The 23,068-nt window shown below is 42.1% G+C and overlaps 1 protein-coding gene across 1 annotated transcript; it reads left to right on the top strand.

Annotated features, from left to right (window-relative positions):
• Positions 1–8,290: 8,290 nt before the first annotated feature.
• On the top strand, positions 8,291–15,109 carry ftr14l (finTRIM family, member 14-like). Its single transcript, XM_036546870.1, has 6 exons — positions 8,291–8,755; positions 10,213–10,308; positions 10,447–10,680; positions 11,378–11,537; positions 12,236–12,295; positions 14,362–15,109. Exons 1-6 carry the CDS (start codon positions 8,363–8,365, stop codon positions 14,883–14,885), a joined length of 1,467 nt encoding a protein of 488 aa, XP_036402763.1. The 5' UTR covers positions 8,291–8,362; the 3' UTR covers positions 14,886–15,109.
• The last annotated feature ends 7,959 nt before the right edge of the window (positions 15,110–23,068 follow it).

Genomic DNA, 23,068 nt, shown 5'->3' with positions numbered 1-23,068 from the left:
CTAAATGTTTCTAACCTGTTAAGTGTGTGTTTGAGGATCCTCACTACTCTCATTTCCATGTACGATGTGAACAGCAGCAAAAACTGTGTTTTGTAAATTCCACTGCAAATCAATTAATTGTCGTTTTGTGTGTGTGTGTCTGTCATTGTATTAGACCAGTCATTGGTTAATGAGCCTCACCTGCCTAATCCAAGGCCAGACAGATGTGTGGATAGTGGGCAACAGTAATACCTTTTGTGAGTAGTTTTCTGTGTTCAGGCTGGTTTACTTTTTTACTGGTTTGTTTGTGCTGTTTTATTCTAAATAAATTATTTGTGCTTTGTACTTTTTTCTCCTTCTGGCAATTTTATTTACGGTGCATTGGCAAGCACTGCCACTAGCATACTGATCCTGTGATACCACAAGCATTTATGGCATTGCAATGCATTGATGAGTTGCTCTGATAAGTAGTTCCACCAATATCTAATTTTGTTAGATCTCAGATCAGGTGAGGAGTCTGGTTCTTTTGAGTATTCTATTGTACAAGCTTGGAATAAACTGACAACTTTGTAGTGTTAAGGTGCCACAGTGTTATTCCACCTGATATTCTCAATAGGGCTGTTTTCTATATTGGACTGGAGCCTCCCTTTCCTGAAATTGCTGCTGTTCAGGTGGTACACTTTTCTACAGTCAGAAATCTTTAATCTCTGTAATTTTAAAGAGTCGAGGAGGCAAATAGACACAGGCACTAAGGGAGGCCCAGGAGTTACTACCAAAACTAAACAAAAAAAGTTAAATACTCGCACGTACGTTTAATGTGACAGTAAACGTGTAACGTTAAGAACGTATTTCGCCAAAGTTTTGTGCCAAATAAAGTAAGAGTTGTCGCAGCACCTCCGCTTTTGCGCGTTCCCCGTCTTACTGGCTCCTCTGTGCTGCCGCCTCCTCAGACGCCATGAGAGAACTCTGATGCGTTCCGAACCATAACTAACCACGTTAACTAGCCGGCTAGCTAAATCGCGCAAGCGCGACAATGTCTCCTGTGCTTCCGTCGGACTAGAAGTCAGTAGGCTTGTGTATATACATGGCTAACTAATTATATGGAAGCCGGTAGTCATACGACAAGGGTGGTTAACATATCATGTCAGGTGAATTTAGCTGCCTTGACAAGCAAAGCGTTAGCTAGCTAGGTATTTTGGTAGTTCAGTTGTGTTGGTCGTGGATGCGACCAACAACCTAGCTGACTATGCCCACGGAAAAGAAACGTTATTTGGAATGACGGCAGTACAGCTGTTATCCTCTGAAATGCTGGAAATTAGAATGAAACAACTTTGAAAAATTGCCTTGTTTGAAAACAAATTGTGGCAATTATGATGTGCATGACTGGCTCTTCATCGTTGGTTTTAATGGCCTATCGACAAACACCTGAAGTCTGCATACCGCCACCTGTTGTCGTGGAGTGTGAGTGAGAAAACGGGTAGCCAAAAGCCCACCTCCTGTGCTGTACAGAAACCTCAAAACCCTGCTGTAAATTCCCCCGTGCACGCGCCCCCAACCCAGGCGCGTCACCTCCGAAATTCCACGCAGAGACATTCTTCCACACGCTGGCTCAAACATACAGACCCTACGCACGTCACCCAATCTGCGGGGATGTCTCTCAATGTCACATGCAGCCTTGAAAGAATTCTTACCCTCAGTCAGCGCTCTGTCTCACCCTGTGCTTTATCGTAAAAGCCATTGCGCCTCTGTGACAGGGTGACGTCAGTAGCGAAAGCTTGCAGAAGGGGATTTCCGCCTCGGTGAGACTGTCGGCCTTTTAGCGATATGATGAGTTTTCTGCATTGTGGAGCGGGAGATCGGTGGTCAATTATCAGCTATGGTGGCCAACCTGAAAGGACGGAAATGTCAGTTGACCCTTTTCAGTAAATGAATAGTTGATCAAATAACTTACTTAAATGAATAAATTACTACTTATCTCTGGACCAATCGGGCAGGCCGAACTGGATGGGAGGAACGCTATCATACCCACAGACTTCCACTAATGGGTCTTCCTCTATCAAATGGCGTGCACTCCTAAAATGTATTGCTACACCCGTCCAGATTTCCTCGTAGTATATTCCAGTTAGACGCCAGTTGCATTCTCATGAGTGAAAAGTATTGACAAGATCACCTAAAGTATTCGCGAGTTGAAGTATTTTCAGTTTTTTTTCTTTTCAATGTCTTACCTTTCGGTGGTACAGGTACATAATGTGGCACAGACGAGAAGGCAAACATAGCTATTGTACTTTTGGGTAGCCTATAAAAAAAATCACACATAGCCATCCAAATGGTGGTACCGGCACACGTAGTTTATTATTAATTATACATTTATTATAACAATAAGGTAAGTTTTTGTTGTTCGCTATGTAATGTTAGGTCACCAGTTCACCTATCTCACTATACCTGTCACTATTACTTAGCTACAGCTTAGCTAGCTACTAACCAGATAATAAACTACTAACCAACGTTATTAATCAGAGACAAGTTTTGGCAGTATAGGTATAGCTAACTATCTCTTTAATTATCATTGGACTCAAAACAGCATGTATTTGGACGTATCCGCAATGTACAGGTACGCAGAAAACAGTACGAGGCAGATGTTTGTATTCTTCCAGTTTCGCGCCAGTCGCATGACAGAAACGTTATCAACACGCCCACTCGCTCGCGGTGGATTCTCAGGAACGTTGCTTGCTCTATTGACACATGGGCTCACTCCGACATGAGGCGGACGTTTTACTAGGGAGCTGGCAGAACGAAGTCCGTCACATGTCCGGTCCGACTGATTCGGACATTTGCGTTCTCACATACAGCTCATCCGGGTAAGGGCCGGATACGTTCCGGCGTCCAGTGCATGTCTGAAAGGGGCTACAGAGGCCACAGACTGCGTTCACAGCTCCTGATTGCCAGTGTTCAGGACAAGAAAACAAATAATTAAGAATTAATTCTACCAACACTGGGAATTAATTAGAATTTATTTCATGGATTGAGAACTAGCCATCATTTTCTATGTTGATTTTTCAATTAATGAATTGAATTACAGTTCACGTCTTGAACTTACTAAGTTGAAATGAAATTGACTCCCAACAGTGACCACCAGGAAGTGTTACATAGCTGCATCTTATCTAGAGAGACTTACAAAAAAGGACATTCAACAGGGTTAGGCAAATAGCTGTATTGATGCCAAAACATTAGTGCCATATTTGCCATATATAATATTGTGGGAATCATTGTCATAAGTGCTGTCATAAGGCATACAACCACATATTGCGCTGTACTAGTATATGTTATGAAGAGATGAATGTGTGTCCTCTGTGTCACAGCAAATAGGAGATGCTGACATTTGCCCACAGCATGATTATTTTCTCACAATTAAGGTTGGAACCTGTTTCAACCAAATGTTTTAAAGTGCTCAGATCATCATGAGCTGAATATATGATCCAAATCTTTGGGAGGGATTTGAGAAGACATTATGAATACAAGTGGTCAAGGTACCATTTTTGTATGGATTGTCAAGCAATAAAATTAACCATTTTTTATCTGTTTTTTTTTTTACTTGTTCTTCTTGTGTAAAGCGCTTTGAACACCTTGTATAAAAGGTGCTTTATAAATAAAGCTGCTATTATTATTATGAATGTCAGCATTTGGAATGAATTGAAAAAATATCCCTAAATGAGATTAACTTCACTTAGAAGTTTTCTTGTTCTGCATAAACACTAAATGAATACTACAAGCAGCTTTCCGACACCACTTCCTTTTAAGTCAGCCCGGCGTCTGCAAATCCGAACCAGGGTTTTCCTTAGGCTCTCTGACTTAAAGAGTTCTTTGTTAGCAGGAGGGTTTGTCGGCAGCAAATCCCCCACAGGGATTGTCATCAGACCCCCCCCCCCCCCCCCCCCCACATGCTGGTCACAATCACTCTTTCATCTGCAGCTCCACCATCACGCTGGCCTGCTGAATGAGCATTTGTTCCTCACTTTCCCAGAAATCCCAAGCAGTTTTCTGCAGTTCAGATTTGGTACTCATTTTAAAAGCATACACCCATTCTGCAAGAAAACAAAGAAAAAAACAAGAAAAAAAACATGCTCTTGTCCAGAGTGACTAACACATCTTACAATTTTTAATCCATTTATACAGTGGCCGAACCGTGAACTAGCAGCCTTCCAGTTAAGAGCCCTGCTCCTTACCACTACACCACACTGCTGCTCTGCTCCTTATCACTACACTACACTGCTGCCCTGCTCCTTACCACCACGCTACACCGCTACCCTGCTTCTTATCACTACACCACAATGCTGCCCTGCTGCTGTTCCTTACTGCTATGCTACGCTGCTGCCACATGTACTGAAAGTGTATAAATGTACATCTCTGTTGCCTTTTTATGGTAGGATGTGGCTTCTAACCCTGGGCTCTCCAACACGTCGCTTTAGCCTACCAGCGTTTCAGTCGGTAAAAGATGCAACATTCTAAAGCTCTTAACGTGAAAAGGCTTAATGTTCCAAAACAGCGATCAATGATCGCCAAATTTCTTGTCATAAACACTTTTACCTGTCAAAAAATCAAAACCGAAATCCTATGAGTATGGACGTTATCTTACATTAAGCATTTTCCTCTCTATTGACGTCCATTATAAGAAAAAGGCTTAATGTGGCTTAATGTTCCAAAATAGCGGCCAGTGATCACCAAATTTGTCTGACATCTGACGTCATAAACATGTAGTAATGTTTTCTATGACTCTGATGTGAATTTAAGATGTTTTGATATGTGTGTGACAGAGTGCTATCACTGCGGTTGAGTATGCGCTTGGAGTGCCGTATTAACCAGGCGTCGCGGTCAAAGCTGCCGTTTGGTATACCGTAGACCCGGGTTCGAGGCCGGGTGAGTGACTGCTCTTGTCCTTAGCTACATTGAACTTGATATATTAAAATTTGATACAGAACGTACATTTGACATACACTATATGGACATAAGTATTTGGCCACACCCAGCACCGTAACGCAAACACGTTTCACAGCAAGAAGAACGCATTACACAAACAGTTTTTCCTGTGAAAGCAAAAACAGGGGCACTGTGCGACCGGCCAGGGGTAGCCTATTTTTCTGTGTCTGTATATTTTAACTAGCCTATTTTGTACCATATTACAAAGACAAATTCCCTGTAGGTATGTGAAAACCTAATAGAGTAAAAAATATTTATTGTTCTGATTCAGCATATTCAGGTTAACTAACTTCATATGGCTAACATATAAAATGGTATATTGGAGTAATAACTTAAAAACAATTAGGCTAACTGTTTACCAACCCTGTCGGTAGCTGTCTAAACTATAGCAACCATCTAGCCTATCTGTTAACTCTGACAGACTGCATCCTTCACGGCTGACACGATTTACCGTTACAAATATATGTTATTTTCGGAAGTCTGGCAGTAAATTCAGCAGATTTTTGTTTATTGTGCCATTTTTGGGCACCGCTTTGGTATTATCGATTCATTTTCCAAGTGGCTCTGTTTTCAGACTGTGGTGATGTCACTGAGTTGTAGCCTACCGATTCGAATTCTCCGTAATGTATCAATTGGACCAAAAGTCTCTGACGTATATAACAAAGAAAACTATGGACCAGCAAAGATTTTTTAAAATATTTGTTTTATATTAACGTCAATATTGGCTCTGAAAATAAAGACAATATCATGATGTGCACACTATGTAATTGTAGTTAAAAAAATACAAACTTTAAAAAAAATCTTATCATAATAGTTATAGCCCAGGCCACACCTGTTTTTCAGGGTTTGGGCTAGGCCCCTTATCTCCAGTGAAGGGCAGTCTTAATGCTTCAGCATACCAAGACATTTTGGACAATGCTATTCTTCCAACTTTGTGGCAACAGTTTGGGGAAGGCCCTTTTCTATTCCAACATGACTGTGCCCCAATGCACAAAGCAAGGACTATAAAGAGATGGTTTGATGAGTTGGGTGTGGAAGAACTTGACTGGCTCGCACAGAGCCCTGACCTCAACCCCATCGAGCACCTTTGGGATGAACTGGAACGGAGATTGCAAGCCAGGCCTTCTCGTCCAACATCAGTGTCTGGCCCTCATAAATGCTCTACAGAATGAATGGGCACAAATTCCCACAGAAACACTCCAAAATCTTGTGGAAAGCCTTCCAAGAAGAGTGGAAGCTGTTATAGCTGCAAAAGGGGGACCAACTCCATATTATAGTATATGTATTTGAATACAATGTCATTACAATGTAATGGTCAGGCGTCCGAATACTTTTGTCCATATAGTGTACTATTGATGTGAATTTAAGGTACTTTTGATCCAAAATGTGAGTTTTGGATGTTGACATTTGATACATGTATATACAAAGAGTAGCTTAATTCAGCTGGTTAATGTGAGTGTTTTAATACGTTATGTGAATAAGCGTGAGTAATTTAAGACATGAGTAGTTCTCCACCACTTTCAAAGTAGCTCTCAGATGAAAAAAGGCTGGAGACCCCTGTTCTAACCCCTTTAAAAGGGAGAGAGTTATATTAATATTTCCTGGACGGACTGCTCAGGAGTTGTCCTTAAACATTACTGGCATTTAGCAGACACTCTTATCTAGAATGTCAGTTAACATTGTTAACAACGTTATCCATTTATACAGCTAGATATTTACTGAGGCAATTACAGGCTAAGTACATTACCCAAGAGTACAACAGCATTAACCCAGTGGGGAATTGAACCGGCAACCTTTTGGTCATGAGTCCTGCTCCTTAACCACTGTGCTACACTGACGCCCCTGTACTGCTTTATGCCATGAGAAACAATTGTCGGATGTTTTAACAGTTAATTGTTCCATAAAAACCATCAAAGCCTCACTTTGCTTTCACTTACTATCTCAAGTCATTGCTGTTTTGAAATGGGTTGCTGCCATGAAATGTGTCTTCTGAGAGCAGTTTACCAGTGAAACGAAACAAAACAAGAACAGAGGTCCGTTTTCTCTCTGTATAGAGTCCAGGAGGTTGGCGGTCAGCTTTCATGTTTTACTCTTTACTTTTTATTTGGTAAGAAAATGTCTCGGTATTCACCCTCACCAGCTTTCTTACACCAGTCTTAGTTTACCAGAGCCTGTTGATGCAATCTCTCGCTTTGCTCAGGAGCATAGTGTTGGATGATTGGCGGGTCACAGTACAGCTACATAACAATGATGTAGGATGAGCTAGCCATTAGCATAGCCATAAAAACATGTATGGGTGCTCAAATTGAAATGGATGGAATATTTTCACAGTCAGTTTGTTAAAAAAAACACTCACTTGAAACACACCTTGCTGGCATGCAACAATTCAGGTATTGTCAAGCAAGGCTTACGAAAACAAATGGTGAATGTGACTGAAACACCATCTGCTGCCTGCTCAGTCCCTACACGATTGCATTCCAACAGAGTTATGAAACTCACATTCCCCTTGCAGAGAAACTGTGAAACGCTCTTTTGGGACATGAAGTTACTTTTTACTTCTTCTCTGCTGGTCAGAGTAATTTTTTCCTTTTAATTTCTTACTCTTCCTCCCACTTCTTCAGTATGACTTTGTCTGCTGGATGGTTGGAGTAGACCTTTGACCTCAGAGGGGGTTTCCACTGTCTTTTCTTCTTAGGTCGTTAATGGATGCACACACCCCTCTGACTGGGTCCTCTTTCCCCAAAGGTTGACCTTGTTGAAGTTATGGCCTTTGTCCCTCTCCTTCCCTCCAAAACTCCACATGTGTTATAACCCTCTCATGGTGGTTTAACATGTAATTGGTGTTATTAGCTGTATGGTTAAAAAGCCTAACCAGCCAATCAGATAGAGAGGTTTGTCAACCTGATTTATGGACATAGAATTCTGACAATGGCTCTAGCTCAAGGTGGAAGCTCATAGATCACTGCTGGTCAACTCTTTGTAGAGATGCCTTAACTGCTTCTCATGTAATGTTGTAGCTGTTCAAACAGGGCAAAGAAATTGTAAGATGGCATTGTGAGACACCAGAGAAGGAATCAGTCCAGTGAATATGGTGATTCAATACATCCAATGCTCAGTTAATTCTGCAATTTAGACTCATTTGTTCTCTTTTCTTGGTGAGGCTCTTTCTGTCCAACAAATGTTTGCTTTTGCTCTCTCTCTCCATCCTCCTCATCCTCCTCTTCAGCAGCAGCAGCGCCACTGACCTCATCCGTGCCACACCCCTCTCGGCTCCGGCATCCACCAGGAGGACCGGTTTTGCCTGACGTTTGATCGCTGGAGTGCATTCTCTCACACACCTCGCTCCAGATGGGCAGGTTTCGCTGCGGCTCTCAGTCTCGGTCTCTGTGTTTCTGCACGTAGCAAGAGGATGTCCAGGAGGTCCAGCGTGGCAGGGGACCAGCAGCGGGTCAGAAGCCTGGGAAAAGGCAGGAAGTCGGAGCCCCTCGCCCAGCACCGCCCGGAGGATGTGGCGTGCGACATGTGCGTTGGAATGAAGCGGCGGGCTGCCAAGTCCTGCCTGTCGTGTCTGGCCTCGTTCTGCGAGGCCCACCTCCAGCCGCACTATGAATCCCCGGTGCTCATGAAGCACAAGCTGGTGGCGGCCGCCGGGCAGCTGCAGGAGAAGATCTGCACCCACCATGACAAGCTGCGGGAGGTCTTCTGCCGCACCGACCAGCAGTGCATCTGCCTGCTGTGCATGATGGAGGAGCATAAGACCCACGAGACCGTCTCAGCCGCGGCAGAGAGGACGGAGAAGCAGGTAACCCCCAGAATTCTCTCATGCCTTACATAATGGGGAGAGATTTACACCCATCTGACTATATAGCCATGTGGTGTAGTCTTTATGCGCCAGGTGTCTGTTTCAAAGCAAGCTGTGAACCATTTCTTTACAGTGACAAACCTGCTATACGTGGTGTAATGGTAAGGAACAGGGCTTGTAACCCAGAGGTTGCTGGTTCATTTCCTCACTGTGGCACTGCTGTTGTACCATTGGGTAAGGTACTTAACCCAGAATTGCCTCAGTAAATATCCAGCTGCATAAATGGACAGTGGCGGAGGGTGAGCTGGAAACAGGGGAAGCCAGAACACTACCTTTAAGTCATAATTACTTTCAACCTGTTCCCCCTTATCCTCCTTGATTAACAATAAAACAAATAATTCACAGCATAATTGACACCAATGGCCTAATTAGAATAAATGATTTTGCTCGCGAAACACCGCAGATTGTCTGTAGTTTGTGCACTTTTACGAAAGCTACAGTATGAGATTGTTTAATTAACAAGGATGGCAATTTGAACAATTAAGTGGCAAGTCATCCCAAAGCTTTCTCTTAAATGTTTCACATTATAGCTTTCATGTGTTAGAAAATTCAAATTACAAAACAGAGAAGTGTTTTGGCTTCCCCTGTTTTCAGCTCACCCACCGCCACTGTAAGTAGCTCTCGATAAGAACATCTGCCTAACAACAAGTGAGGGGCAGTGGCGTGAACTCAGTGTTCCGTGATTTGTGAGTGGTAGTGCTGTTATTGTGGTCGCACAATTCAGCAACACATCAGCTGTCACTTGCCAGCATATGCTATAATGGAAAGTGAGCACAATGCTGTCAACCACAGGAATTTAAATAAACCATATTAACCTAAAACCTCATGTAGTCTCTCTCTCAATGTACCGCTAGCTTTAGAGTCCGGTTTAAAACATGAGCTTTGCTATGCTTAAATGCATTATATTGGGTATTTATGCCATTGACTGTTGAACAGATTAGAACAAGTAATAATGAGTTCTCAGTCCAAAGGAATGAATTCGCAAAGACAAAACACAAACCAGCTGTCTGTGACATCTCTGTTCACACTCCTTAAACGCATTCAGAAATTCACAATATCAAATGCTCTGTTATGCTATGTTATGTTAAAGGGGAACTCTGCTGAACAGTCATAATTTGACCTGCTGGTCCTCACCTGTAAAACAGTTAGTGTTTTGACTCAGAGTCTTATGTATCTTGAGTCAAAGCCAATAATCTGAAAACTCAGCAAGCCCTCCATGTGCCTCACCCAGAGGCCATATGTAATGAGGGCCTGCGTTGATCCACTGATACTGATATTATGTTGATGGGATGGGGAGGGCAGATGAGAGTGAGATGGGCTATCCAAATACTATGAGGTTTGAGGAACAGAGCCTACACACACTGAAAGCTAATGGAACGGCCTCTGTCTGTGAGAAGAAGCAGCTGGCAGCGACGTTGATGAGGTCACAGAGCAAGATCCAGGGGAGGGTGAAGAAGTGGCAGAACCTGCAACAAGCTGTGGAGGCACTCAGGGTAGGTACCGACCAGAGCAGGGGGGTTGCTAAATGGGTCTCCTGTAGCCAGCTGTTGAGTTACCCGTCTGTGCTTGCTTTTGAGTCTCAAAGCTGGTGAGAGCAGACTGTTGACCCGGCATGTCCCTCTCCCTGGCAGCACTCCGCCCAGACGGCGATGGAAGAGAATGAGCGGATTTTCTCAGAGTTGGTCCGCGCCATTGAGAGGAGGCATGCCGAGGTGCGGGAGCTGATCCGGGCCCAGGAGAAGGCTGTGGTGACCCGGGCGGTGGGGGTCCTGGACCAGCTGGAGAGGGAGATCGCTGAGCTGAGAAGGAGGCATGCTGAGTTAGAGCAGCTTGCGCACACTGATGACCACATCCACTTCATCCAGGTAGTGGGACTGTCTCTCTGATGGCATCTCTTAACAGGGAGAGCATGGTCTAGAGGTAGGGAATTGGCCAGGACGTTACGGGTTTGAATCTTTTTATTTGCCCAAACAAGACACTCAACCTGAATTGCTTCAGTAAATATTTAGCTGAATTTATGGCAGAGATACAGTATAATAGAGTGAGCATGTAATATATGCAGCCGAACTTGGGTAAATTCCATTTCAGCCATTTAAGGGAATCAACTTAAATTCAATTCATGAACTGAAAATTGTTTAGAATTCTCTATGAAGGTTTTTCAGTTAATGAACTGAATTGACTAAATTGACTGAATTAACACTGGAATTGGCTGCAGTGTGGCATAGTGGTAAGAAGCAGGGCTAGCAATTGAGAGGTGGTAGGTTTGAACCCCTGCTAGGGCACTGCTGTTGTACCCCTGGGAAAGGTAGTTAACCCACAATGAAGTCAGTAAATATCCTGCTGCATAAATGGTCAACATAAAAGAATTGCTAAATAACAGTATTGTAATGTAATGTAATGGAATGGGATTAACCCCAACTCTGCCCCAGGTAAGGAATTGTGAAACTGTGAAAGTAAGTGAATAATGTAACATAATGCCTCTGATGTAATGCCAGCAGAAACTTTCAGTGGAGCTCGGTGGTCCACTGGGCCTCGCTCCTCTCCATTGTCTCTCCTGTCTAGAGCTGGCAGTCTCTCTCTGCCCCATCTGGGTACGAAGATGTGTCCAACATCACTGTCAACTCTTTGTCTTCCTTCGGCCCCACGAGGAAAGCCATCTCTGAGCTGAAAGAGCGGCTGGCGGACACCTGCAAAGGGGAACTGCTCAAAATCTCTGCTGCAGGTTGGTGGAAAGACACAAACCAGCTTTTTTCCAGATGGTTACTGAGGGTTTTTCTGTGAAGCGGGGCAAGGGTAGCAGTAAGGTGCAGCAGTAACGTACCTTTTCTGGCACCCGGAGGTGGGGTTAAAGGGGTTTGATTGATTTATTGATGATTTGCGTACTCGTCTAACTACCTTTGAGCAAGGTGTTTAACCTTTACACATTATCCATTTACACTGATTATACATATTAAATGGATGATATTGAAAATGTACGCTATCTGAATCACAAATAAAACATGTGATACAGATTATTCACATGATTCATTTGTAGGACTCTAAAATATTACATTATATTACATAACATTCATGTTATCCAGAGCAACTTCCAGCACAAGAAAACAGAAACAGAAATGTATCCATCCTAGTTATATGAGAAACAGTGCCAGACCTGGTTAATAACACTCTCAGACCAGCAAGTGTACGCACAACACCATTCAAGCATGAGCACCACCACAAGTTAAATTTGTTCTCAACTGAAACTAGACAGCCTAGAAAACTGTTGGCAGTTGTTAAGTACATACATCACTATATATCTCAGTGACCAGCATCTACAACACATGGCGATACTACAAGTAATCAGGCAGTGTTTAATGTTAGTAAAAGTGCTGAGAAAAGCTTCCTATTCACGATTCTCATATTCTTTTTTTTTCTCTACAGTGAAAGAGGTTGATATTCTACAGGCTCAGGAACCACAAACCAGAGAGGATTTCTTACAATGTGAGTTTGTGTCACCGAGACTCGTGCCAGAGGCTAACAGATGGGCTAAAAGCTTGTGCATGCTTGGGGTGTAAAGAAAGCACACTGCGTGTATCAGAGACTGCCATCACAATGACCCTATATAAATGCCAAATCGGCTCACAGCACTCTCTGCAGAACAGGTTTGCCAGAGACCTATGGTGGGGAACATTCCAGAAGGCAGTCGTAACTCATGGGGCTGTCATCACCAATCGCACAGGTGCAGGCACGCCCTGCGATCGGGCTGGACTGAGCACTGCATATTTAATAAAGGAGACTTTACGGCCCACATAGTGTAGCCTAGTATCCAGTCTGTATGGCTATGGCTGAATGGGATGCCTCTCCCTTTACGTGATCTCAAGTAGTCTTTTTTATGTGACATTTCCTCTGACAGAGTGACACCTTGTGACAGTGTGAAAATCGGGGTGATATTTGCAATTTTTTGATTATCGGTTATCTGTATATTTTTATCTAAATTCCCGATTAAAAAAAACACTTTAAAAGCCATGCGTGTACTATCCCGACGCAGCTCCTCTAACAGAAAAACTGCTATTGGTATGGCTAACATTCCACAAAATTCCCTCATTGGCTGAGACAGACAACGTTATCTGACCTTGAAAATCAAACGTTTTCTCAGATCTGCTGCTGGAAACAAGGTTGGAAGGTAAGTATCCAGTAAAAGGGTCGTTGTGCTCAAACCATGCCGTTAACCAAATTGCACTAGGCTAATTGGACCTTTTTGAAGCAGTATAAGCAGTCTACGCTTAAGCTAAAAAAAAAAAAAAACAAGCTTGGAGTATAAAAGAAATAAGGACTTGTAATAAGGATTAATTGGCGCACTTATGCTATAAATTGCAACAGTTTGATACTGCACATTTAACAAATAGTAATGGATATTTATTATGTCAAATGAAACATTAAAAGAAATTTATCCTAGAGCACAGCTCTTCTGAATTACAGTCGTCATTTAAGCAACCGTTTACGAAATTAAACTTCAGCGCGCTTGTGGTTGCACTGTAGGCTATGTCGGAACGTCGCGACAAAGCTGAGAATACCTCATCATCATCATGGAAGTCGAGTCATTAAAACAAAAAATTTGCAGTACACAGTTTACACTTCACAGTATTTTCGCTAACTATCACATTCCTTCCACACGGTACCCTACTTTTGTATGAGCTGTCCATTTTTCACACAAATGACTTATGAGCAAATGGGCTCCTAGAACCTCCCAGCAGCGTCAGAAAAAGCGTGGATGCACAGGCTAGTTTTAAGGTTTGATATATTATACTTTATGATGAATATGCAGCCGAAATGATGTATCAATTCGCCTTATTTCTTACGCAATGATTGCCATCGTTCGTCCGATAATTGAATGCTTTTGAAATAGCGATAGGCATCTGCTGTAGCTAAAATAAGATAACCATAGAGAAATTTACCCACAACGTCAATATTAGCCCCCTTTTAGTAGGCCCTGTCTCTCTCTCGTACACTGTCTCATTCGAACGTGCACACCCTCGCACACACGCTGCAGCTCAAATGTGATCCTCACAGATAATCTGTAATGCCAAATGTGGTCATTTTAGTTATTGCAAATTTCAGTTTATTTTTATGTTTGAGAAAGAATTTTCATTTGATCTTTTTGCTCTTTGTTTAACTTTATGCCTGAAAACATATGACTAAGTGAAGAGGGTTTGTAATTAAGTCCATGTTGTCACAGCCTATTTCTTTTCACACCGGAAAAAAACATGTTAAAAGCATTCAAATATTGGCCTGAAATATCGGTTATCGTCCTCTTTTTGTCACAGATAATCATTATCGTATTGGCCTTGAAAAAACCATATCGGTCAACCCCTAGTTTCTACAGAGAGATTCGAAACAGAAATATACCAGAAATCCGTTTAAAAAAATCTACGATATTGAGATAACCTTGAACTATTACTGGTGTGAATATCTAGCTTGATGGTGATTTAGTGTGTGTGCCAATGTGTCCTGTGCAGTGTTCATGAGTCTCTCCTCAGGCTATTCTCTTTGCTTCCCCCTTCCGCCAGACGCCTGCCAGCTGACGATGGACCCCGCCACGGCACACAGCAACCTCCATGTGACAGAGGAGGGCACGCGGGTGAGGATGGTGAGCGACCCCAGGCCTTGCTCCGAGAGCCCAGACCGCTTTGAGAATTGGCAGCAGGTCCTGTGCCGGGAAGGCCTCTCTGGTGCCCGCTGCTACTGGGAGGTGGAGCTGCGGGCAAGCGAGGCCGATGTTGCCATCTCCTACCGGGGCATTAGCCGGAAGGGCGTCAGCAATGAGTGCAGCTTTGGCTGGAACGACCGGTCCTGGAGCCTGTACTGCTCCGACTCCAAATGCTCCTTCGTGCACAACAACAGCAGCACCGCTGTGCCTCTGCCTGGCTCTAGCCGGATTGGTGTGTACCTGGACCATGGGGCGGGTGTCCTGGCCTTCTACGCTGTGTCCGACACCATGACCCTGCTGCACAGACTTCAGACCATGTTCACTGAGCCAGTCTATCCTGGCTTCGGGGTGTGGGGGTATGGATCGACCTTAAAACTGCTTTAGCCATTTTTGGGAACAAAGTTTAGAGAGTTAAGAGTAGATTTTCGAGGGAGTGAGGAATCAGATTACACAGAACCAATCAATCAGTCAATTAATTAATCAAATTGTTTTTGTTGTAGCACATTTTTACAGTCAAGATTGTCACGAAGTGCTGCACATATAGGATAGTGGATTTTCCAGAGGGAATAAAAAAAAACTGAAAACCCATGACAACCGGAGGGGGAGAACAAAACAAAACAAAAAAAAAAAAAAAATGGAAAATGATTCCGTGCACCCCCAGTTGTCTCCTTAAATCCCGATGTCTACATAGTATTGATTACTTAAGAAATGACTTTTTTTGTCCCCCCTGTGGATTGCAGGAGAAAAGGCAGTGGAGAGACTCCTGGAAAATAATAATAGGAAAGCTAACATTGATATACCACATACGGAATCAGTTCATCTCATGCAAACAGTTCCGTTCCATAGCCAGTGAGGCGAACTCCGGGAGGACATGCAAAACAGCACAATTATATTAATATATAAGCCTTTACGGAAACACTGTATTCACCAAAACCACTATCTCAATATGCTGTATGAGGTTTCACATAAACGGCCTTTTAAAGTGTTAATTCCAGCGCTATCTCTTTAAGGGAAATCTGAGTCAAATGTGGGCTAAGGAACCGCGGTGTAAATTATGAGGAAGAGAGACTCAAAAGGTCAATTTCACGCTTCACCTCCACTTTTCTGAGAAAAAAATCCAGGTCATGTTGAAAAGTGATTTCCCCCCATTTTGCTGGTTTTAGCATCTGTTTGTTCTCTTTCTGAAATAAATTGTTTCTTACACACTGGCCTTTTATAAAATGAGTAAATCCATAACGTAGGACTTTATTAGTAAACACAGTGGAGCGACGGTAGAATTTATCGGAGGAGGGGTGGATTGAGGGTGTCTTTGTCTTTGCATACTCTCAAAGGTTTGGGGAATAAAACTTACTGACCTGTGGTTTATCCACCCTTCATCTGAAAGGTGTGCCGGAGGAGTTGGTTGTGAGGAAGAGGCTGAAGAAGATGAAGAATGCTGAAATAGCGTGTTTTGTGATCAGTCTTCGCGGGAGATTTGTAGGGGAAACTCGTTTGGTTAGGTTCGTATCTTCTTTCTATCTCTGCTTAGGCTTTTAGAATATATTCTCTCGTCTCAAAGGGGTTTAATCAATGTAATCGCCTGAAAGTGATGTGCGTACGTGGGTTTGGCGGCGCTAAGGTAACGTCCTGCTCTGAATAGCACGAGGCTCAGTTCAAACGGGATGATCAAACATTAACTAAATTGGGATCACGATACCTCACAGTAACAGTGTGATTAAAAATGTGTGAATTCATCATGCTGATCAGAATTTAATTAGGTTTATTGTAGCTACATCACTGAAACAGCGTGGCGTTTTTGCCCTACATTCTGGAATTATCTATGTAAGGATTAACAGGCTGATTATTTGAATCAACAATGTATGCTGACTAATCGATGTAATAAATATTTTTTATACTGATATATGGATTCGTGTGTGTGCTCAAACCAATGAACTGCACGCTCCAGCGGGGCAGGTGTCCCCAAGGGCCAGAATGGTCTTGGTTTTTCTTGTGGCTTATTGGTTGCATTATTCAGGTCTTTGCTGAAACATGAGTGGACAAATCATCCAGGCCCAGTAAGATCATTGCTACCATGGTAGATTTGAAGATGCAAGGTTTATCTGAAAGCAACATCTTGAAAATGTTGTGAAACGGTGAGAGAAGCTGTACATAAATTCCCACTAGATGGCAGCATAGAACTATTAAAAACTGTTTTAAATCCTTATTGCACTCACCTCATATGTGCTAAATGCGTTTTCACTACTTTCACTTTTTTGCTTAGCAGACACTAACTTAGATCGAATTTCGCAGCTTACAACTTTTACACGTTATCTGTTTATACAGCTGGGTATTGACTAAGGCAATTTGGCACAAAGAAATAAATAAAACTCTCTTGAGTATTTATTTATAACATGGCTGAGTGGTTTGTGATTAGTAATATAGAGGTGGATCAATGGGTTCATCTACAATGAGTGGCAGCTGATAGACAAGTGATAAGAGGAGAGAGAAAATCCCATCTGGAATGCTGGAAGAAGGCAACCGAAACCCAAAACAACACTTAATTACCACTAGGACCAAAAGAGGGAAAATGCATTAGCAGAATATCTCTTCACTGTCAGAAATACAAAGCTGAGACAAATCGTGACTTCAGTGACCACACTGTAGCCTCTGAAAAAAGCTAACACAAAGTCATGGTTACTAAAGGAAGATCGTATCACCACAAGACAGGAGTGATCGGAAGAGGCATTTCCGCATATATTGTGAAAAATACTCAATTCTAAATGTATTAACTCTTAGGTCCTGCTATGAGTAAGACCAACAGCCACACTAGCAGCATAGTACATCTCAGCCTGCCGTAGCTAGAAGTGAACAACCACCTGAATGACGACCTATAAACATTTACACAAACATACATTTTCCTCTCAAAGTTTACATGATTTAGGAGCATAAACATCTGTCATTTTAGTTTAACCTTTATATCTGTTCATTGGTTTAGATTTATAGTTGTTTATAGTTATTTGTTTCTGTCTTTCTTTTCATGTTATGTAATGTGCTTAGGCAATAATTGCACAAATGTATTTCACACCAGTAAAAGAAAATTTAATAGAACTGAATTGAGAGAAAAGGAGACAGAGAGAGAGAGAGCCAGAGAGGGAGGGAGAGAGAGAGACAGAGAGAGAGATTCCGTACTCTTTCATTGAGACAGAAGATTCAGGCCTTTTATAGACAGACACATAACACAGGTTAACCACAAGGAGCAACCGTTAAAGTTTTAAAATGCCTACAAAGACCACATTTGCTCTCCCCTACCTCCCAAAAAGAAAAGGAAAGAAAAAAGAGAGAGACACACACACACAGTGATAGAGACAAAGGGAGTAAGAGAGCGAGAGGTGCAGATAGAGACAGATACAGTGAGTAGCAGGAGCTGGGACAGACTGGGGAGCTCCACCCACAGTGGCCATTGGCCAAAGGACATAGCACTCGGTCACAGAAAGGCCTGTTTGAGGGCTCGGCCTGGGCTTATAGGCAGTGGCCAAACGTGAGGGGCCCATTGCTGGCTGCTGTCCAGCCACATGGAGCCCAGTCTTCTGGCGCCACACTGTGGGGAATGGGGCTTTTAACGTCCTTTTATAAGTAGACAATTTATCTCCTTCTGTGCGTGTGTCATTAAAGAGTCCTGTGCAGACAGCAGCAGAATAACAGAGAGCACCTACACCAAATCGATCTGCCCTGTTAAGAGAATGCAACATGCTCTTACAAAAGAGGAGCACACCTGGCTCACAGGGCAGGGACTCGGGACAGGGGCTTAAGAAAACATCTCAATAACAGACATTTCTAATGTGCTTTCCTTTGTGGTTGGCACAAAGCTGATATTAATTAAATATTTAATGTAAACATTGTACATTGCAGGCACTTTGGGTACAGGGCTGGAGGCACGATGATAAATTAAATAAAGCTTCCTTTTATTTGTGTGGCGAAAACGTAGGAGCCACACTTGTGTGGCACTCAGGAAAAACACAAACACGAGGCCCCAAAGTGCATTCCATGTACAGGACAACAACAACAAAAAAAAACCTTCCTTGAGAAAGAAATATTGATGGTTTAGGTCATTATTCATTTCCCTGTTGTGTTTCATTCATTTTTCTGTTGTTTTTCTTGCGTTTGCCTCTAGGCAGCTGTGACCATGTTTTTGACGTTCACGGTTTTGAAGTTTGTGGTTTTACGCAAACCTCTTATTCCATGTACAAAATAAGTCACGGAAACAAGAGCATAATAATAGGTTTGTTCCAAGACATAATACTCGGCTCAACAGTGCTTAACTGGCACAGTAGTTACAAAAAATGAATTACCATGGCAACTGATTTAAAATAATTACAGATTTAAAATAAACTACAAGTGGTGTTCAAAAATGATAAATAATACAGACCCTCCTTCTTTCACAACACTTGCAGCAATAAAACCATATTGTTAACACGATTGTAGGATGTTATCCCCATCCCTCGAAGTGTAATAACTAACGGTTACTTGGCCTGGAGGATTAATTGCCTACTTCCTCATGGGACACGGTGGATATTTTCTTGTGGTCTGATAAATGAACCATCAAAGATTGGATTTTGGTGAAACATGTGTCCTTAGTTTCTCTGTGTACTGAGTCTGCTTTTGAATTGTTAATTTTTGAAGAAGTCTGAGAACTTGATGTTTCTGTTAAAGTTACACTGCCTGTTTGTTTTTGGACTTTACATTCAACGTGCTGGAAGGTTTGGTTTTGTCATATTAGGGATAATGTTTTGCTTTTTACATTTTTTCAGCTCCCAGGGAGCGGAGTCCTTGAGTTGGACAACCCCGGACTAGAGGGCCATTTTGTGGTCAAAATGTGCTTCCAGCCTGTCAGGCCTTGAAAACATCCAATCAACCTTCAATTTACATGGCTTGGGAGGGCTGGAGGACGTCACACAAAGCAACACATAATACAACGTGGTGAACAATGCAGGTTACACTGAAAACAGACAGACACCTGTCTGTACACATGCACAACACAGTTTGGGACTGTGGGTATGCTTGCACTTCCATAACCTATGCGCTGCGAGGCTGTCAGAGCAACTTTGCCAGCAAATTCATCTTCACGTATTTTCATCTTCACGTTTAATCTGACACATTTAATGTGTCAGATTAATCTGCATGACTGATTACAGTAGAGTTTTGCGCATTCCCAGCTACCTTCAGTGATGCTGGTACTTCATAAATACAGGACTGGCAGTGCAAGCTGGGTGGTATTACACCACAAACCTCTGGAGATATATAGACAGATATATTGCTTTACCATAGGTGTATAATATTAAATACTATGTTGCTACAAAATACCTAGACCTCATATCAGTTTTAATATCAGTTTTTCAATCTGACCATGTAGCTATATTACAAGTTGATTCATAATTGGTTAATTAGAAAGGAAGTATATTTACTGAGGTAATCAGAATTAAGTACTTTGCCCTGAGGTGTAACATCGGTAGTCCACCTGGGAATCACACCAGCAACCTTGGATTACAAATCCTGCTCCTGCAAAGCACTTCCTTGCAACATCACGCTGCCTGTCAGGTACAACAAGTGCCCTTCTCCCTTACCTGAGCATTTGCATGGTATGTAACACAGGTGCAGCCCACTTTCAACACCAATGTGGAGGGTGATGAATTTTGAGGCAGCAAAGAGTTTACTTGCTGGAGTTATCTCTGGTCTCTCATTCCATGGTGCAACAATATGAACACATCACAAGAAGTTTTCTGGCAAGGAATAAAATGTACCCTGGCCCCATCAGTCTCTAAGATCTCTATCACATTGCTGCAGTGATAAACTCAAGTAACGTCACACATCACACTAAAATTACTTTACATTATTGTCATTTAACACATGCTCTTATCCAAAGCATCTTACATGCATTACAATTTCATTCATTTGTACAGCTGGGAATTTACTGAAGCAATTGTCGTTAAAGTACAACAAACCAGGCAGGGAACTGAACAAGCAACCTTTTGGTTACCACTACGCCACACTGCTGCCCATATGTGATGGGTGTAGTTTGCATTGTGTCTGTTATGTGGATCAGTAAGCGAGCTTTGAACCGAGGTTGCCGCTGCTCACAGCTAGACCCTACGGCCAGTGTTGTTACCAGTTGAGCTAAAGGCAATTTGCCCCTAACTCTATTGGCAACGACGCTACAATTTACAATTTGGCATTTTGCAGACGCTTCTAAACCAAAGCGACTTACAATTAGTGCATCAATTAGGTTTATCTGACTTCCTCATAGGCAAAAGATCGCAGTAGGAATGCAAATTAGTTATTTACAGTACCATGCTCCTGTATATCCTGCAACAATAAAACAGAAATCTGCAAACAAAACCTGCAACATAGACATGGTTAGTACAGAAGATATACACTATATGGACAAAGTATTTGGCCACACCTGTTTTTCAGGGTTTGGGCTAGGCCCCTTATCTCCAGTGAAGGGCAATAAACCCATCGAGCACCTTTGGGATGAACTGGAACGGAGATTGCGAGCCAGGCCTTCTCGTCCAACATCAGTGCCTGACCTCATAAATGCTTTACAGAATGAATGGGCACAAATTCCCACAGAAACACTCCAAAATCTTGTGGAAAGCCTTCCAAGAAGAGTGGAAGCTGTTATAGCTGCAAAAGGGGGACCAACTCCATATTAAAGTATATGTATTTGAATACAATGTCATTACAATGTAATAGTCAGGCATCCGAATACTTTTGTCCATATAGTGTACTATTAATGTGAATTTAAGGTACTTTTGATTCAAATTGTGAGTTTTGGATATTGACATTTGATACATGTATATACAAAGAGTAGCTTAATTCAGCAGGTTAATGTGAGTGTCTTAATACGTTATGTGAATAAGTGTGAGTAATATAAGACATGAGTAGTTCTCCACCACTTTCAAAGTAGCTCTCAGATGAAAAAAGGCTGGAGACCCCTGTTCTAACCCATTTAAAAGGGAGAGAGTTATATTAATATTTCCTGGATGGACTGCTCGGGAGTTGTCCTTAAACATTACATTACTGGCATTTAGCAGACACTCTTACTCAGAATGACTTACATCAGTTACAATGTTATTCATTTATACAGCTAGATATTTACTGAGGCAATTAGGGGTTAAGTATGTTACCCAAGAGTACAACAGCATTAACCCAGCAGGGAATTGAACCGGCAACCTTTTGGTCATGAGTCCTTTTAAAAAAGTCCTTAGGAAAGAATGGACCCCTGAGAACTTTTATGTTATGTTTTATGTGTTATGGCCTTTGTTGCCTGTAGAGCAGGTGTGAAGATGAATGTTGTATGACTAGTGTCTGTCTGCTACTACATGTGTGTACATGAATTAGGACTCTTAACTGCAAATCAAATCTACCTCTGGGTACAAATAAAGTAACCCTCATGGCTCTGCTGCAGTGCCATCTAGTGGCCTGTGAAGGCCCGCAAAGTCCCTCATTGATGTCGCTGTGGATCAAGCCATCCTCCAATCGTGTGTGTGCCTTGCTTTGGTGCACTGTGAGACCTACAGTGTGATAAACAGCTGTTGGCTGCATCTGAGAGTATCAGAAGATTGCTCCAGTCTTATGAAGAGACAAACCTAGTGTACCTGGGAATTATTTATTGGAGAAAAAAACACAAAAAGTGAAATGTTTTTGCTGGTCAGATTAGCTGCATTCACTCCTTACATGCTAAAGTCTGTTACCATTCCAGTCACTGTTTATGCAGACTCTAATGGATTTCTTTGCGGTGGAAACCTAGTTGTTCATGGGGCCTTAAATTGTGCAGCCAAAATTTTAGATAATTTATTATTTTATAGTGACTTGTGTTGTTATTAATAATGTCATTATTTTTGTATGTATTATTATTTGCTACAGGGAAACAAGTAAGACTCATTTCCTTACGGACCCTTATAGGGGACGGACCTAGTTAGTTAGAGGACTAGCAATGTGGGTTTTTTTTTGAGAGTCTGATTAGAAGGAGACTGAGGGTGAACGTATGCTTCTGTTCCTGCTGTGCTGTGGAGAAATAAAGATCACAGAAGGAACTTTACTTCTTCTTGTAACCCACCTCCGTTTGTACCTCCGTCCTCCGAAGGGTCAAGCATAGTAAAAGCCCGCAATATTCCCAAGATTTAGGGTTACAATTGGTAGGACTCCAGCTCTGTCTTCAACCATATCTGGCTTTTTAAAATTGACCTTTGTAATGAATGAGGCCCTCTGAAGACCTGAGAAGCAATTTCAATTGAAATTTATTTTGGAATACTTCAGTCTTGTGGGCTTTGTTCCAATAGTTCTTGAGTTAATAAGGGAATCCCATGTTTCCAGAGGTATGAAAATGAGTTTGATTAAAAATGTAACATTATTTCACTTGCTCAAAATATATACATGAACAGAATATATGAAAGCCAGAGAATTTTACTGCAAGGGGAAAAGAAGCAGAACAAATAACTGGAATAACACTAAACTGATAAGACAACGTCTGCATTAGATCCATGGATTATGTGAAAGAGTCATAAAGATGGCCTTTATAACAACACCAA

Source organism: Megalops cyprinoides, chromosome 15, assembly GCF_013368585.1.
Source record: "Megalops cyprinoides isolate fMegCyp1 chromosome 15, fMegCyp1.pri, whole genome shotgun sequence".
NCBI lineage: Eukaryota > Metazoa > Chordata > Actinopteri > Elopiformes > Megalopidae > Megalops > Megalops cyprinoides.
This window is presented reverse-complemented; position numbering and strand designations above follow the sequence as displayed.

What these genes read in the sequence shown, in the direction of transcription:
- ftr14l (XM_036546870.1), top strand. Translation starts at nt 8,363, where the DNA reads ATGTCCAGGAGGTCCAGCGTGGCAGGGGACCAGCAGCGGGTCAGAAGC. An exon ending in CAGAGAGGACGGAGAAGCAG is followed by an intron (nt 8,756 to 10,212) that starts GTAACCCCCAGA and finishes GTCTGTGAGAAG; the next exon opens with AAGCAGCTGGCAGCGACGTT. An exon ending in GCTCAAAATCTCTGCTGCAG is followed by an intron (nt 11,538 to 12,235) that starts GTTGGTGGAAAG and finishes TTTTCTCTACAG; the next exon opens with TGAAAGAGGTTGATATTCTA.